General features: G+C 39.2%; 1 protein-coding gene across 4 annotated transcripts in view; it reads right to left on the reverse strand.

Moving 5' to 3' along the window:
• Window positions 1-246: 246 nt before the first annotated feature.
• The window catches only part of gra (granulito), a 102,591-nt gene continuing 85,287 nt past the window's right edge, over window positions 247-17,550 (reverse strand). For 3 of the 4 annotated variants that reach the window (XM_048529801.2, XM_048529800.2, XM_059646363.1), the window contains one exon: window positions 247-3,011. In XM_048529801.2, coding sequence (XP_048385758.1) covers window positions 2,928-3,011 — 84 coding nt within the window. In that variant the 3' untranslated portion in view covers window positions 247-2,927. Of the gene's footprint in view, window positions 3,012-10,493; window positions 10,590-17,550 lie in introns of those variants that run through there. The other variant, XM_059646364.1, reaches the window with a different exon arrangement.

Consider the following 17,550-nt stretch of genomic DNA (forward strand, 5'->3'; position numbering starts at 1 on the left):
TAAAGATTAGCATGTCGATTGGTCTTCTAATTGTTTGCTCTATTTGTATGTTAACTTTCTGGAAATTGTGCATCGGGACACACTAATATATCTGAGTATCTATATTTTGCAGTCTCTTCCCAGTTAAAATTGTGCATTTCAATTTTCCACCAAAATGGATAACTTCACTTATTCTCACATTGTACAACATTTTGTCACTCATTCAATCTGTTCATATCATTTTATAGTTTTATTTTCATCCTCTTCGCATTTTACATTCCTACCTAACTTGGTATCATTGACAAACATTACACATATACATTACACTCGGTCCCTTCACCAAAGTAGCTGTTTGAAATTGTAAATAACTGAGGCCCAAGCACTGAACCTTTAATTATATAACCAAATTAATAGAATCTCCGTCAAAGGAGGTCAATCAAATGGTACTGCACTCTGAGCAGACAACATCTTGCGTAGTGTATGCTGTTCTGGTCATTGAGAAATAAAGTAGGCATTCAAGTGATTGATTGGTTCTTGTAATGCAGTGGTAGGCCAAATGGACCTGGTAGTCTGACTTTAAGTCCCACAGAGGTATGCTATAACATGTCGGCACAGGGTCATTACTTTTGCTTTCCAAAGTGCTGGAAGCAATGCAGAAAAGTCACAAGGTTGATTCCTAGTCTCAGAGTCTGAGCTAAACGGAGAAATTTGAATTAGAAGCCTGGAGAGATGTATTAAGAGATCTCAGTGAAGGTATGTGAGACTGCAAATAGTATGAAAAGGTAAATGTGGAAAATTAAGTAAAGTAAAATGCGAAAGGAAGAGAAGGAACAACAGGGTCAAACCAGTTAAAGACAAATTCAGAACTAACTTTAAAAATTTCACAAAAGGTACTGATCAAAACATGAACTTACACTATTGATTAGAATAATGAAGATAAGACCTTAGACTCATAGTAACCTATAGAATGCTGCAATGAGGAAACTTAAACCACCTGGATATTTGAAATAATTATTCTGGGAAAGTAGTTGTGACATATGAGGTAAACATCTATAATTCAGAGGTATTATCAGTGTTCCTACCAATTTTAGGGGTGAGATGGTTTAGAGAATTGTAATGAATTTAATCTTTATCCACTGTCCGTGGATGTTCATTGGATCAATCACTGGTGCAGGAAGCAGACTGAAAAAATCAAATGTGTACATGAGGATTTATTCAACAGGCCAAAGTATAACCAAATGAGTGAATCCTTCATTGAAAGTTTTAAAGCTATTGTTTCAGTTCCAAAGGCACACTGACGGATCTTTAGCCAATTTCTACAATAGGATGCTACAGAAAACTTATGGAGAACACAGAACACACAGAACAATTAATTTACCATTCAATTAATTGAAATCTGAAGATCCCACCAGACAGCATCACAAAGATCTCATCAACCTCTTTTTTAGTCACTCTGGTAGCTACAGTGCTAGCTGTGATAATTTTGTAGGCAGTTTAATTCTCAATCAAGATTGCTTAAATATATGCTTCATACCATATACCTTGAGGTCTTTACCTACACGAGGGATTTTAAACTGAGTTTAAAACACAAGCTTCTTGAAAACAAAAAAAGACCACTTCTCTGGTGCCAGCCATAAACATTTAAAGAATTCTAAGCTTGTGAATAATGGTATCTGACTTGATAAGAAAGCTGTAAGCAATCTGAGTTACCACTGGCTATTTTCAACACATATTCATTCTCCATATGCTCATGCAGTAGAGCATAAAATGAGCACTGAATAATAAGAAAATTAAATCTTTCTACATGGATATTGTTGTGCAAAAACTAGAGTATTATACATAGCTTATGAAGACTAAATTTAGGAAATTATTTTCTTGGTTCATAATGCACTTCTGCTAATTGGCAGTGCGTGGTGTAAATCTTTGAAGCTCAGGGGTACAAGGCAAATGCTAAAGAGACTACGTTGTAAAACATGTACATGTAGTAGCTCTCATTATTATTTATACCCTATTAGTATGACCTGCTCCTTGGTCTAATGTTACATATGGGTCGACATTGAGATATAGAGGTCCAACTTCTAGTTACATGCTCATATACACGTAAAAGATGTAGAAGGATCTTCCAACGTGGAAGTGTGAAATCCATCCTGTCTTACCTACTGTGAATCCCAATAATGCCAGAAGAGTGGTTGCTGGAAACAACAGTTCAAGTGAAAAGACTTTTCTAATAGCTTAACTGTTCAGAAATCAAGGTCTGTATAGCACAGGAAGGATAACGTAGTATAACTCCTTAATTTCTTAAAAGGAATGTACCTTTGATATCTCTCATTGGATAACTGGGATAGTCCTACCTTGTAGATATAAGATAACACCAAACAGGAGGATGACCTTGTCAGAGCTAATGTAATCTAATCTTTTTACTCGTAGGTAATACACACTGCAGGTGAAAAGCACAGAACTAAAGATTTTGTTTCAGATAAGGTGTCTGGATTAAAATGTTTAACATAATGATTTTTTAAAAAATCTTTCTTTTTATGCATGGCCTCTGGATACCATGTTGCCTCCAGGATGTGAAATGGTCTCTGTGGTAACTGATCCAATAACTATCCCTCAAAAGAGAGAGCCAGAATTACAATATTGTCCTTTCTATGTATTTCATTTGCTACATAAAAAAATATTTGTTAACCCATTTTCAATTTATTTCAAGTGCACAAACTCTACCAAAAGTGCTGTTTTACAAATGTGGTACTTCACCATCTTGATTAATTAGAATCAAAAGAAATTAATCATGAACCTCATCACTGAAAAAAGAAAATCTTCCAGTTGTTGAGTAAAGTTGGATGAGTTCTTCCCATAAAGATCCAAAAGTCCGGTAGATATGTTTAGAAATATTAAACAGAATATAAGCACCTTCCAAGTGAGTTCAGGACTTGATTTACAACTGTCAATCAGCCAGCAATTCCATGATGATTGGTAGCCATCTTTTGGTAAGCAAAACATAAACCCCGTCCACTTCCATACAACCTCTCTCTCTAGGTGAGAAGACACAGGATAAATCAAATATGTGAGATTACAAGATATAAAAAAAACTCAACATACATTATAACATCATTTCAATTGAGAGTCATGAATTCATTTTTTTGTTAACGGCTAAAACATTCTAAATGAACACATTGCGTATTTAGCTGAAAAGGATTAAATATTTCATCACATTTATGAGAAGATAGACTTCCACAGAGTTTCCCCTAGCAAAGCAATGACAGCACAACAGGAGAAGCTTGAGGGAATTCAGATCTCTCATGCTTTTATATCTCATTAAATACTGTAAGTAACATTTAGTGGTCCAGTTTATTATTCCAATTTTATAAATGTTACAAAGTGAACCTATTATTCAAACATTAAATTAAAAGAATCCTCTGTCATATGTGGAGAAATATAAATGATATTCAGTTGTCAATGCCAACGGTAAATATTTTTAGTGCATGGAGGTAGAAAAGATATTTTGTATTTCACATTATCAACATATCATTCACAGCTTCCACATATAGATGAACACAAAATTTCAAACTACAAGATGAGTTTCTGTAGTTCTGACATGCCTCTCAGGCAAGTCTGAAATACCAACTTCTGCTATTTGCAACACAGACGTGTTTTGGAACACATGGGGCTTTTAATTTATTTAATTTACCCATTGCCGAGCAAGAATGGGTACCAAAATTATCGCATCAGCTATAAAACCAAAAATTTAAAATACCAAATAAATTTCAGGTATGTAAAATATTTACTTGCATTAGGAAGGTGAGAACTTTGAATGAAATCATTAACCCTAATCAAGCTGCTTCATAGGTTGCCTGTGTTATTATATTGTAGCACCCTCAGGTCCAAGGTTTACCTGAACTGGAATAGTGATTAAACTCCATATTAGTGATTTTACTCTGCTAGCCATCTGGATAAGTGAGCTAACTGCAACCCCTTATTAATTTATTTTCAAAAAATTCTATTCCAATAACGTATCTTGTCTAACTTATATGCTATTTATAAAAATGCACTTCATGATCTCAACAAACTTTGCATAATATTACTTCACAAAGTAGAATAGAAAGAACTGTCAGTAAATGTTTCAATTTTCCTCTGAATTCTGTCTTTCCATAATCATTCTTAAATTGACTGACATTTTTGTGAATTGTGCAAATATTCAAAAGCTGGCATTGGACTTCTCAATATCTGAATGGATTTCTCCAACATCAAGTTGAGTTCAGTATATTCTTGAACTTTAGAAGCTTTCTGTTCCATCCAGTGTGAACTTCCTTTGAGTACATGGTCTAACTTTAATATCTTTTACACAAAGAATGCTTCAAACATGGATAGACATGTGAAACAGAGAGTGGGAAGGGGAGGGCAAGGGGAAAGAATAACTAGTACAGGGAGAAGAAGAATAAAAGGATGAAAGGTTGAATGGAAAGGGTGGGCCAAGGAAATGAGTGAATAAAAAAATTAACGATGAGACTAAAGTGTTTAGAAATGAACCATTGATGATTAGCAAGAATATGATGGGGAGTATGTTTACGGTGTGTTGGAAGGCAGAAGAGTGTGCAAAATAAAGCATATCATCAGACTGCTATATTTCCATCTAATCCCAGCCTATGCTCTACAGTATGGGGGAAAGGGGGACACAATAAGCAGTCCAAAAGCAGTTTTTATTATATGGGTGACTGGTAGGCAAAAATGGTGGGGTATCTCTTTTAGGGGGCCTGGGGTACACCTCTACATAGTATCCTCTCTTTACCTCTCAATGTTGGACGAACTGGACTCAGGTATGGTGTTTCCCTTGCTTTAGGGGCAAGATCAAGAGGTCATGGTCCTAAGATACTATGTAGGGCTGAGATGAGGAGAAATGTCTTCATGAGACAGTTGGTGAACCTGTGAAATTCTCTGCCACATAAGGTAGTTGAGGTCAAATCATGAATATATTTTAAAAAGCATCAGATTTGTAGATGCTGAAGGCATTAAGTGATATGGGAAGAGGGCAGAATGCCTTTGCAGTAGAGAATCATCCATTACCACGTTAGTTGGTGGATCAGGGTTATTGAACCAATGGCCTACACCTGCTCTTCATTTTTTTTTGTTTTTAAGTTTCTCGCTAATCCTTTATAATCATCAACCTCCCCAAAACCTTAATGGGGTGTCCCAGCCCAAAATCCCCAGACTTCTCTGAAGGCAATTGCTTGTTAACATTGCATATAATTCAGTAGTGACCATTACTGTTTTCTGGTGCTTTTAGGAGGACATTTAGGTTAAAGCGTCCTGCTTCTGAGGGGTGCAAGTCTCACTTTGATCCAGTTAATGGCATATTATTTTTTTGTTTTTAGTCATTCATAGGAAAATGGCATAACTGGCTAAGCCAGCATTTATTAACCATTGCTTGTCGCCCTTAAGAAGGTGATGCTGCACTGCCTTCTTGAAACATTGTAGCCCATTTGGTGTAGATACTGCCCACAATGCTATTAGGGAGTGAGTTCCAGGATTTTGACACAGAGTCTCTGAAGGGACAACAAGAAATTTTCAAGTGCTGGTGGGTCCATCTACTGTACTTGCCCTTCTAGATGATAGCAATCATGGGTTGAACAATGGTGTCTTGGAGAATTTCTGCAGTTCATTCTATATATGGCACACATTGCTTTTGTTGAGTATCAGTGGTGGAGGGGTTTTGTGGATATGATGCCAGCCAAGTGGGCTGCTTTGCCCTGGATGGCGCTAAGCTTCTTGAGTATTATTGGAGCTGCACTGATCCAGCCAACTGTGGAGTCTTCTATTATAGTCTTGACTTCTACATTATAGATGACATAGGGGTTTGCGGAGTCAGGAAGTGTGCTACCTGCTTCAGGATTCCTAGTCTCTGACCTGCTCTAGCAGCTGTTACAATATTGGTAGTGTAGACCAGTTCAGAATCTAGTCAATGACAACATCCACGATATTGACAGAGGGGGATTCAGTAACAGTAATGGCATTGAATGTCAAGGGCCAAAGGTTGCATTCCTTCTTGGTGAAGATGGCCATTGCCTGGCACTTGAGTGCACAAACGGTACTTGCCAATTGTCAGCCCAAATCTGGACATTGACCAGGTCCTCCTGTTTATGGACAAGAATTGCTTCTGAGGAATCATGAATGGTCTAGTGCATTATAAAAATAATTAGTAAACATCCCCACATCTGACCTTACAATGGAGCAGTTGAAGATGGTTGGGCCTAGGGCACTATCCTGAAGAAATTTTGCAGTGTTGTCCCAAGACTGAGATGACTGACTTTCAAACAATCACAATCATCTTCCTTTGTTCTAGGCATGACTGCAGCTGGTGTACAGTTTTCCCCCCCATTTGCCATTGGCTTTATTTTTGCTACTGCTCATTGAGGCCACACTCGCTCAAATGCAGATGTGATGGCAAGGGCAGCCACTCTCATTTCACTATTGACATTCAGTGATTTTTTCAATCTCTTAACCAAAACTATAACGAGGTCAGCAGCAGATTGGTGCTGGCTAAACACAAACTGAGCATTAGTGAGCTGGTTATTGTTAAGTATTACAGGGTTGGATTTTCTGAGAAATGGCAATCTCAGGCACCACGTCACTCTATTTCATTTTTTTATGAAATCAGAGAGCTTTGCATTTCTGACAGGAGATAGCAATCAGGGCTCCTTTAGAAATGTAGGGCCCTACTTCTATTCTTTCAGTTCTCTCATAGTACAAACTTGTCAACTGAAGGGAAATCATTAGCTGTTTTCACAACAGTCAGGTGCTGTATTCTGAAACTTAAAAGTCCAGAATCACAGCTACTTTGACAGATATTGTCAAACAGTAAGTACATAAAATACAAAACTGAGAAGGAAGGGTGCCAGTAAGATATCATGTGGGATAGTGAACCAAATGGGTATGGAAATGGATGACAGAGGGTAGTGTACCAGTTGATAGGGTTCTAGGTGGATAGATTGCCAATGCTAGGGGGCACAGTGCCAGGGAAATGGTTCCAGTTGGATAGGGCTCAGTTTTAAAAGGGGACCCAGTAAGTGATGCAGTGCTTAGAGTAAAGCAGGTTAGATGGACGATATTGGGTCATACAAGGGGCAGGGGAAGGTGAATGCTCAGTCCCACGTAGGTGACAGATCCAGGCCTGCAGCAGGTGGGCAGCAGTATCACTTTACAGAGAATAATGTTAGAAGTCTTGTCAGAAGAGTTCTTAAACAGTTTATTATCACTTTGTTCTGGATAATGCCAATTTTCTCAAATGTTGTTGAAGACTCACTCATTTAGACAAGTGGTGAATATTCCATCACAATCCTAGATATTTTTAAATCAGCCTGTTCAAACATGTTCTGAGGTGCCTCTGGAACAAGTGGGACTTGAACTCAGGTCTTCTAGCCCAAAAGTAGGGACACTATCAGCACATCACGAGAATCCCCCCAGTAGACTCATTTCTTTTTGCTCCCATCAGACTTCTAGAGTTTCCCTAATGATGGTGGTTGGGGTTTTGGAAGTTAATTGCTGCAGAACTGTCAGATTTTTTAACTTTTTTCAGAGCTGCATTATTTATATGGTTGTCCAATTAAATATTTGGTCAACGGCAATCCAGTAATACCAATTCAGCAGTTATTGGCCAATCATCATTAACAGGTGTATTTACCATGGCAGCACAGAATGCTCATGTGATACAATATTAGAAGTTGTTTTCCCTTTAAATTAGTATTCTTTTGAATTGATGAGAACAACATGAAAAGCTTTGACAAAATATGTCATTTTTCAACAATATTCAAAATGCCATAGCTGAAATAAACAGTAGATACATTTTAATCAGCTTGTTCAGATGTGTTATGACACACCTGTGAAGCAGATGGACATGAAACCAGGCCTTCTGGTTCAGAGGCAGGGACATTATCACTGTGCTACAACAGCCTACGGAAGAGTTAGCTTTTAATTTAATCATGCTGAATATTATTGCAGAGTTATTTGTAGAGGGTTGGTGTGTAGTTACTATATCATTGGCCTTGTAATCCAGAGGCCCATGGTAGCTAATGAAATTTAAGTTAATTAATAAGTTTAGAATTGAGATCTAAGCCCAATAGTGATTATCATGATATTATCATTGATAGCTGTTGAAAATCATCTGTTTCATTAATGTCCATTATGGAAAAAACTATTCTGCCATACTTACCCATTCTAGCCTCCAGATCCAAAGCAATTTGGTTGACTCTTAACCATCTTCTGAATAACCTAACAAGCCATTGATAGATAACAACCGCTGTCCTTTTCAGTGACGTCTACAATTTGAAGCAATTTTTTAAAACGTCGGAACATGAGGTTAATTGAAGTGCACAATGTCTAGTTCACCAGCTAAATAAAGAACAAGGATAACTTAAATGAATGGTGATTGTGAATGCTTATTAACAGGCCTCATGTACATACCAAATTAAGCTAGTGTGGTACTTAAATGGAATGATCGGGGGTATAAGACTAGTTTGGGACAGAAAGCTGGTGTGGTGTAGAGGAAACATTGAGGCAAGAATAGGTGTGAGGTTTCAAAAGAAGAATGACAGCTGATTGACAATGAATGGTGGGACATTTAACTCAAAACTTTAGCAAAGAATTAAAAACACCATGAAGTGCCTTTTTACATTAAGTAAATCTTCACAGATGCATTGCAATTTGGTCCGAAAGATCCAAAAAGACCTTTCCATCCACGTAAACATCCCAGATAAAGATGATTATAAGTAAGAGACTGTAGGGAGGTTCAACATGTGGATTTGGTTATGGAAAAGGACTCTGAAGACAGGTTCCAGTCACACACATTACAGAGGTGTTCCAGGAAGTTGAGAACCAAGATGCACAGAGACAAACAGTGGTCTGAGAAATATCCTGCCTCATCTGGATTACTAGTTACCACTTTGTTACAGTTTTAAGTGTTTGCACTACAACTTATATTCCATCTTAAATCTGCTCAGAGATATTATGTCATATCCCTGGAGCAGGTGGGACTTGAACCTAGGTCTCCCAGCTGAGAGGGAAAGGCTCTACCATTGCACTGGAGCTCTCAAAAGATACATTTTTTAAATCGGCCTGTACAGACGTATTATGATACACGACAGAAGAAAGTGGGTCTTGAACCCTAGGTCTTCTGACGCAAAGGTAGGGATACTACCAATATTGCATGAGTCATGTACCACTTGCATCTCTAAATTTTTCAAATATACTTAATTTTAATCAACCTGTTAAGACATGTTGTGACACATCTGGAACAGATGTGTCTTGAATCCAAGCCTCCTGAATCAGAGGTAGAGACACTTCCACTGCATCACAAAAGTCCTCATCTTAAACTTGTTGAGTGTCTTTTTTTTAGCAGGCTGTCATTAAACACTTGTTTAGAGACATTCGTACAAATCTCTGGAACAGGTTGGACTTGAACCCAAAGTCCTAGTTCAGAGGTAAAGGCAACATCACAGCGCCTTAAGAACTCCACTGCTTAACATCTTATTAAAGCTCAAGATATTAATTGCACGTGAATTCCAATTGACTGGTTAAATGATTAGATAATAACTTTCCATTGGTTTTAAGTTTCACATTTTTAGATATGCCATCTGCAACCTTGATTTCCAATTGCTTACATCATTTTATTTTGTTAAGCTATGAAGAAAGTAAGGGAGTGGGCAAGTTGAGTTCTCATAGAGAACTGACATGGAAATGATCCTTTTTCTGCTGCAATCGTGGCATAATTCTTTGTTCTTTCTTTGAAGTCATAGGAGGATCCCCTTGAGATTTATTTCTTCAAATTCTGCAATCGTCCTGATGATTCACTCATCTCTTCATCCTGACACTGAAACTATGGCACATGAATTTAAGATGCCATTGACCTGCCATTTCTGACTTTACCACTAGATAGGTGAAGATTTTTTTTTGATTTGGAAAACTGCCAGAGCAATCTTGATAAACTGCATGCATCAAGAAATGAAAAGTCATGTATCACAGAGTTTAGTTCTGAAAACAACAGAACTAGTCCTGGTTGAAACATGCTCCCAGGTGTACTCCTTGGATGCATATCCTGGTTAGTAATCTAAATAAGAAAGACGTTCATCCTTTTTTTAAACACAGAGGAGAATCATAATACTGATTAGACTTTTGGAAAAGCTGAGAACAGTCTTCACAAAATATCATCCACTCTTCTTGAAATGACACTTCAGTCGGGGAGAAAGCTGTTGGAAAATTTCACAAAATGTCATCTAACCTTCTTCACATGAATGCTTATGTTCCTGCATAGGCTAAAGTCATCTTCCATTTAGAAAGCATCTCTGTCACAAAAATCCTTGGGTCAATTGTAGAAGATATAAGTGCACATAGGTCTGCTGATTTAACAAGGGCTTTATCTGATTCCTTAAGAGATAAATAATATCTTTTAAAATCTTTATCAATGTAGATGAGTAATGCTTTAAACCGAGCTTGAGCTGGAAAGTTATTACCTCTAAGAGTCTGGATCCTGGCATGTGGTGATCGAACGTGCTGTATGTAAAGCCTCCTCATAATAGGGGCCAGGACAACAACAATGATCCCAAATCAAAGATCAATTTGTCCTAAAATTGTTGACATTTAAAATTAATGACCAAAACTCATGATCCCAGTTATCAAGTACTCTTATAGATCTAACAACCTCAATGGGCAATGGAAGTGTATGGTTTCCATTACTACATCTTTTTTCTATTTGCAGAATTCTCCATTGTTATTAACGTGATCTATTTAATTTACTTTGGAAGATGATTTGGTGTTGCAACCCAGCTGGGAGTAGTCAAATCTGCCATGTTGAGAGAATTGGACTCCCCATGCTGGGCAGACTTGTTTCTTTAGACCACAATATCAACACTTCTTTTTCATTCATTCATTGGATGGGGACACTCCTAGCTAGGCCAGCATTTATCACCCATTCATAAGTACCCTGGAGGAAGTATGGTGAGTTGTCTTCTTGAATTGTTGCAGTCCTTGGAATGTACAATCACATACTGTGCTCTACATAAGGGAGCACCAGGATTTTGGCCTGGCAATGGAGAAACCGTGAGAGAGTTCCGAATCAAGATGATAACTCATTAAGGAGACCAAAGCTAAAAGCAGGGAGATAATAAAATGTGAGGCTGGATGAACACAGCAGGCCAAGCAGCATCTCAGGAGCACAAAAGCTGACGTTTCGGGCCTAGACCCTTCATCAGAGAGGGGGATGGGGGGAGGGAACTGGAATAAATAGGGAGAGAGGGGGAGGCGGACCGAAGATGGAGAGTAAAGAAGATAGGTGGAGAGGGTGTAGGTGGGGAGGTAGGGAGGGGATAGGTCAGTCCAGGGAAGACGGACAGGTCAAGGAGGTGGGATGAGGTTAGTAGGTAGCTGGGGGTGCGGCTTGGGGTGGGAGGAAGGGATGGGTGAGAGGAAGAGCCGGTTAGGGAGGCAGAGACAGGTTGGACTGGTTTTGGGATGCAGTGGGTGGGGGGGAAGAGCTGTGCTGGTTGTGTGGTGCAGTGGGGGGAGGGGATGAACTGGGCTGGTTTAGGGATGCAGTAGGGGAAGGGGAGATTTTGAAACTGGTGAAGTCCACATTGATACCATATGGCTGCAGGGTTCCCAGGCGGAATATGAGTTGCTGTTCCTGCAACCTTCGGGTGGCATCATTGTGGCAGTGCAGGAGGCCCATGATGGACATGTCATCAAGAGAATGGGAGGGGGAGTGGAAATGGTTTGCGACTGGGAGGTGCAGTTGTTTGTTGCGAACTGAGCGGAGGTGTTCTGCAAAGCGGTCCCCAAGCCTCCGCTTGGTTTCCCCAATGTAGAGGAAGCCGCACCGGGTACAGTGGATGCAGTATACCACATTGGCAGATGTGCAGGTGAACCTCTGCTTAATGTGGAATGTCATCTTGGGGCCTGGGATGGGGGTGAGGGAGGAGGTGTGGGGACAAGTGTAGCATTTCCTGCGGTTGCAGGGGAAGGTGCCGGGTGTGGTGGGGTTGGAGGGCAGTGTGGAGCGAACAAGGGAGTCACGGAGAGAGTGGTCTCTCCGGAAAGCAGACAGGGGAGGGGATGGAAAAATGTCTTGGGTGGTGGGGTCGGATTGTAAATGGCGGAAGTGTCGGAGGATAATGCGTTGTATCCGGAGGTTGGTGGGGTGGTGTGTGAGAACGAGGGGGATCCTCTTGGGGCGGTTGTGGCGGGGGCGGGGTGTGAGGGATGTGTCGCGGGAAATGCGGGAGACGCGGTCAAGGGCGTTCTCAATCACCGTGGGGGGAAAGTTGCGGTCCTTAAAGAACTTGGACATCTGGGATGTGCGGGAGTGGAATGTCTTATCGTGGGAGCAGATGCGGCGGAGGCGGAGGAATTGGGATATAAGCAGTCTGTTTTACCAATGATTGTATAGTTTCAGGAGTTTGATCTGGCGACAATGAAGTAACAGTTCTGGATATAGTTCCAGTTCAGGATATTATATGGCTTGGAAGAAGGCTTGAAAGCGATGGTGTTTCTAAGTATCTGCTGCCCTTGTGTTTTTAGGTAGTAAAGTTCGTAGGTTTGGAAGATGCTGTTGGAGGAGACTTGGTAAGTTATTGTGCAGTTGCTTGTAGAGGTCACACAGTATTGAAATTGTGTTTCAGTGGTGAAAGAAATGTTAGTTGAAGGTGGTAGATGAGGTGATGGGTAAGCACATTGTTTTGTCCAGAATGGCGCCATTTTTGAGCTCTGTTGAAACATCACATTTAGTTTGTGTTTTGTATGTGGTATACAGGAATTTAAATGGCCTTTCCAGCCTTTTCTTCAACTGTGGTCTGATTCTTGTTGTGCAAGGTGCACATTTTTGTGTCTAGCTAGGCTACAGCATTAGACTGAACCTCAGGTTTGCACTGAAACACATCCAGTTTGCACACTCTTTGCTTGGTTTGCAGAGAATGCTGGACCATTTGCTGTAATGATAAGTCATCTTCAGACTGCAAAAGCCACGATACCTATCAGTGAGGACTCCAGCCTCAATTATATCTTGAATATGCTTCAATATCCTTCAATGCCCGATTAAATATATGAATTGGTCAATCAAATAAATTATTCATAAAAGACTCTGCCAATCCCTCTTTTTGTTGAGATAACTGTTTGAAGTGGGCACATTTGACATCAAGGAACATCTTGGGGCAAAAATAATAATTGTATGCTAATAAGGCTGACTGAAAGTCTGCTAAAGTTTCCTCTACTGCTTGCCAGATAAGGATTTCATTTGTAATGTGGGGTTGGTTGCGTGTAAGGAAGTACTGGCCTGGAGCTGCTGATGCTTCTAATGGGATGAATATATACCTGTGAAACTGCATCTTTCACAACTCTAATTTAAGTGCCTGCCTTGGCATTTCAACAGCATTAAAGGACTTTGGAAGAGATAGAGGCTGCTCAGTTGTGAGAAACATAACCCCGTTTTGAAGCATACCTCACTTTAGATTAGTCTTCAACTGTTTCAGCTCATTTAAAGAAACCTGGCAATTTACTACTTTCAGAAAATCTTCTGAGCATCTTCTCATGTCATTGTTCATTCTTTCCTCCCTTGGTTAATCAATCTTGCCTTGTGATTCTTCAGATTCATCTGAGAGCACCGTGTCTACCTTAGATTGAAATCTCCACATTGCTACCACGTTTCATTGTGTTTTAGCATGGGTCCCTCTTAAATTAATTTCATTGTCGCAGTACATGATGTTAAGGCTGTGGAGCAGCATGCTTTGAGCTGGATCAGTTCCAACTTTTTAGTAGAACACCAACACATACTGTGGTCAGAGTGAGATCACTGCTTACCTCTGAGGCTCATCTATATATTCTTTAAAATGATCACCACATTTAAGGTAGTACTATTATTCACGTCATGAAACTTCATCTCGAATATCATAGAACATAGAACATTACAGCACAGTACAGGCCCTTCGGCCCTCGATGTTGTGCCGACCTGTCATACCGATCTCAAGCCCATCTAACCTACACTATTCCATGTACGTCCATATGCTTATCCAATGATGACTTAAATGTACCTAAAGTTGGCGAATCTACTACCGTTACAGGCAAAGTGTTCCATTCCCTTACTACTCTGAGTAAAGAAACTACCTCTGACATCTGTCCTATATCGTTCACCCCTCACTTTAAAGCTATGCCCCCTCATGCTCGCCGTCACCATCCTAGGAAAAAGGTTCTCCCTATCCACCCTATCTAACCCTCTGATTATTTTATATGTTTCAATTAAGTCACCTCTCAACCTTCTTCTCTCTAATGAAAATAGACTCAAGTCCCTCAGCCTTTCTTCGTAAGACCATCCCTCCATACCAGGCAACATCCTAGCAAATCTCCTCTGCACCCTTTCCAAAGCTTCCACATCCTTCTTATAATGTGGTGACCAGAACTGTACGCAACACTCCAAGTGCGGCCACACCAGAATTTTGTACAGCTGCAGCATAAGATGCACACTTGAATAATACCATGGAAAATATTCTCTTACGTTTCTCAAATAGATTTACTGAGACAACATTTTGACTATTGTTTCTCTCTTATATTGTCAGCAAAGACATAGGTAAGTAAAAGTATCATACTGCAATTAACTGATCTAATAAGCATTGATTACATCCAAATTAATCCTGAAAGGTAGAGTGGATGAAGCAAAAGGGTCTCAGGGTAAATCAAGAGCATGATCGAAGAGCAGCAAGTGATACTGAATTCTGAAAGGTACTCAACTGCCCATGAAAAGTTGATGATTTTAAGAAGGTGTATGATTTAAGATAAACTGTCAACTTGGAATTCTATATTTCTTTACCTGTAGTTAGAACAATTTATTTGTAATAAATAGTTATTGCTTATTAAGTACAGTAAACGGTTCAGTATTTTCCGTTAAACCGAGTTCATCAGACAGAAAATTGAGGGCGTGGAGTAATTTTATTAATTCTTTAACATTTGTGATGACTCTGGGAATAATGGGTCTTGAAAATCAGTGCACTTTCCCAAGTTGCTGAGTGGCTGCGAGTCTCTCTCCATGATGAGCTGTGGTGAGGATCCATCATTCAATAAAATGCCAACAGTGGGCATTGGTTCATCTAACAATTAGGAATACAAGTGATTCAGGTTTGCAGAATTCTCGGATAAAGGTTTTTTAAAAAGGCTGGTCATGTGATAGATAATAGCCAAAAGAGCTGACTTTTAAGAAATGGGGTAGGTTGACTGTAGTGCCAAATGATGCCATGCATTGCTAAGAGTTTGTACTTGAGGATCCATAGAGAAAACCATTTTTGGAGGCTCTGGATGTTCTGTAGGTTGAGGTTGTCGCAGGCAGGGCCAAATTGGGATGGCCTGAATGTTGTTTGGAGTCCATTGGGGATGATCCTGTTCCGTAGGCAAGTACTGAGAAAGGAGATGTGGCTGTAGTACCAGGTTTGCTCAAGTATAAGGTTGAAGAGTTTCAGGGCAGGGGAGATTACCAGAAGGTTGCAATGAGAGAGAGATCCACTGAGGTCTTTCCAGAAGGAGGAGGTCAAACTTCTTCAAAATGGACATCCTTGGAAGAGGCTTTGCAGTGGGGTTATAAATCACTCAAAGACAGCAAGAAGTGCAGATGCTGGAGTTAGAGACAACACAGTACGGAGCTGTAGGAACACAGCAGGCCAGGCAACATCTGAGGAGCGGAAAGTTGACATTTAGGGTTGAGATCTTTCTTCAGAAATTTTTGAAGGATCCCAAACTGAAATATCAATTTTCCTGCTCCTTTGATGCAACCTGGCCTCCTGTGTTTCTCCAGCTCCATACTGTGTTATTTCTGACTCCAGCATCTCCAGTTCTTGCTATCTCTGAACTTTTAAGAACACTGCAGCAGAGAAATTTCTGGTAATATTCCATAAAGATAAATCTACAGTCAAACATTAAAAGCATTTTAGACCTGGTAAAATACATGCTGCAGTGGAAGAGTTGGGAAATCTTAGAACTGAAGAGTTAGTTATTCCAGAGTAGATAGAGAAAGCAGTCCCAGGCAAAGTTCATATCAAGTAGCAACGGGAAGATTTTAAAACAAAAAACACATTCAGTTACAAGCTGGCAAAATTAGAAGTAAAGAACTTCAGTTCAAATCAAGTGTCACTGCTGTGCTGAGCAGGTCTGGTGTAAGGAAAACCAAAGGCTACAACATTAGATCTTGTCACTTTATGCCTGGTTTTATATCAATGAAAGAAAAACAAATGTTAAGAGACTATTGAGGCCATAGAAAAGCATGAAATTGATAAATTAAAACCACTTGGTTCAGAAGGTATACCACGTAAGATTAGAGGTATGGTACAAGATACTTTGCAAAGTAGAGGGTGTCAGATACTAGAGGGCAAATGTGTACTTCACAACAAAGAATTTTCATTTGACTATGCATTTGCACATTGATCTTAACGATTTTCAAATGGCAGGAATTAAACTAGTTGAAGTCAAGTAGTAACCAGTAATGGTGAAAAGAATTAATTAAAGCTCATCTTGGAGAAAACCATTCTTAAAATATGGAATTGATTCTAAACTAGATACTGTATCAAAATTTGAATCAAAAAATGCATTTACATATTTTGCATCTGACGATGTTATAGCTCGCTGATGTATAAAGGAGAGCAATAGATACTTTTGATCAAGTCAGCAAGCTTTTGATAATTGTTTCAACATCAGAACAAATGCAAGTCTATTAATTTTTTCTCTTTTAAGAAGAATTAATGACTGACAGATTTGTGAGAAAGTATGATAATGCAACTTTAAAGTTAGAATTGATAAGATCTGCTATGGCTTTAGCACCCTTGTACCTCCATATTAGCCAATTTTGCAAGATAACAGTTATGGGGAATGCAGAAGATGCGATAATTATGAGAACACAGGCTTTAACTTTATCGCTTAGTTGATGCATCTGAAGTATTTTTTCAGATCTTGTTTATATGTTTAAGTAATGAAATTATTGAAACTAAATAATCTGAGTTGGAAACTGGCAAATATTGTAGTATGTTAATAGGGAGAGTTTGGAATAAGCACAATGCCAAATAATTGAGGACAGCTTTGATAGCTGTCAGGTATGATTTTTGCCTCAAAGTGTGCACAACAATGTCTTTATTGAGGATATGATGCAGCGACATCACATTCTCCAATGGTGCTACTCTTTGGCCATGTGTTATGTACTAACATCATGGCAGGTTTTCTTGCTCAACCAGTTACAACATCAATTGAAGCTCTGAATTAAATGTATATTTTGTATTGAATTCTGGTAGTTCAAAACTAACTTAAAGTAGATCGTTACAAATAATTTGAAGTTTCTAGATTTTTTTTGAGAAATGCCATATATTTGATGTGGGGAACTGGGTGGGTGTGAGGGGAGCTATTTACAAATTTCAAATTCTGCTTTGGTACCTATATCAGCAATAATTACATTAAATAGCATAATTAAATCTTCAGCACTTTAGCACAATTTCATCCAAACACTTGGAAGCTTCTGTTAACTTGAATAGATATTAATTGCTAACAGTCATTTCTAGAAAAAGTCAA

Source organism: Stegostoma tigrinum, chromosome 5 (assembly GCF_030684315.1).
Source record: "Stegostoma tigrinum isolate sSteTig4 chromosome 5, sSteTig4.hap1, whole genome shotgun sequence".
Lineage (NCBI taxonomy): Eukaryota > Metazoa > Chordata > Chondrichthyes > Orectolobiformes > Stegostomatidae > Stegostoma > Stegostoma tigrinum.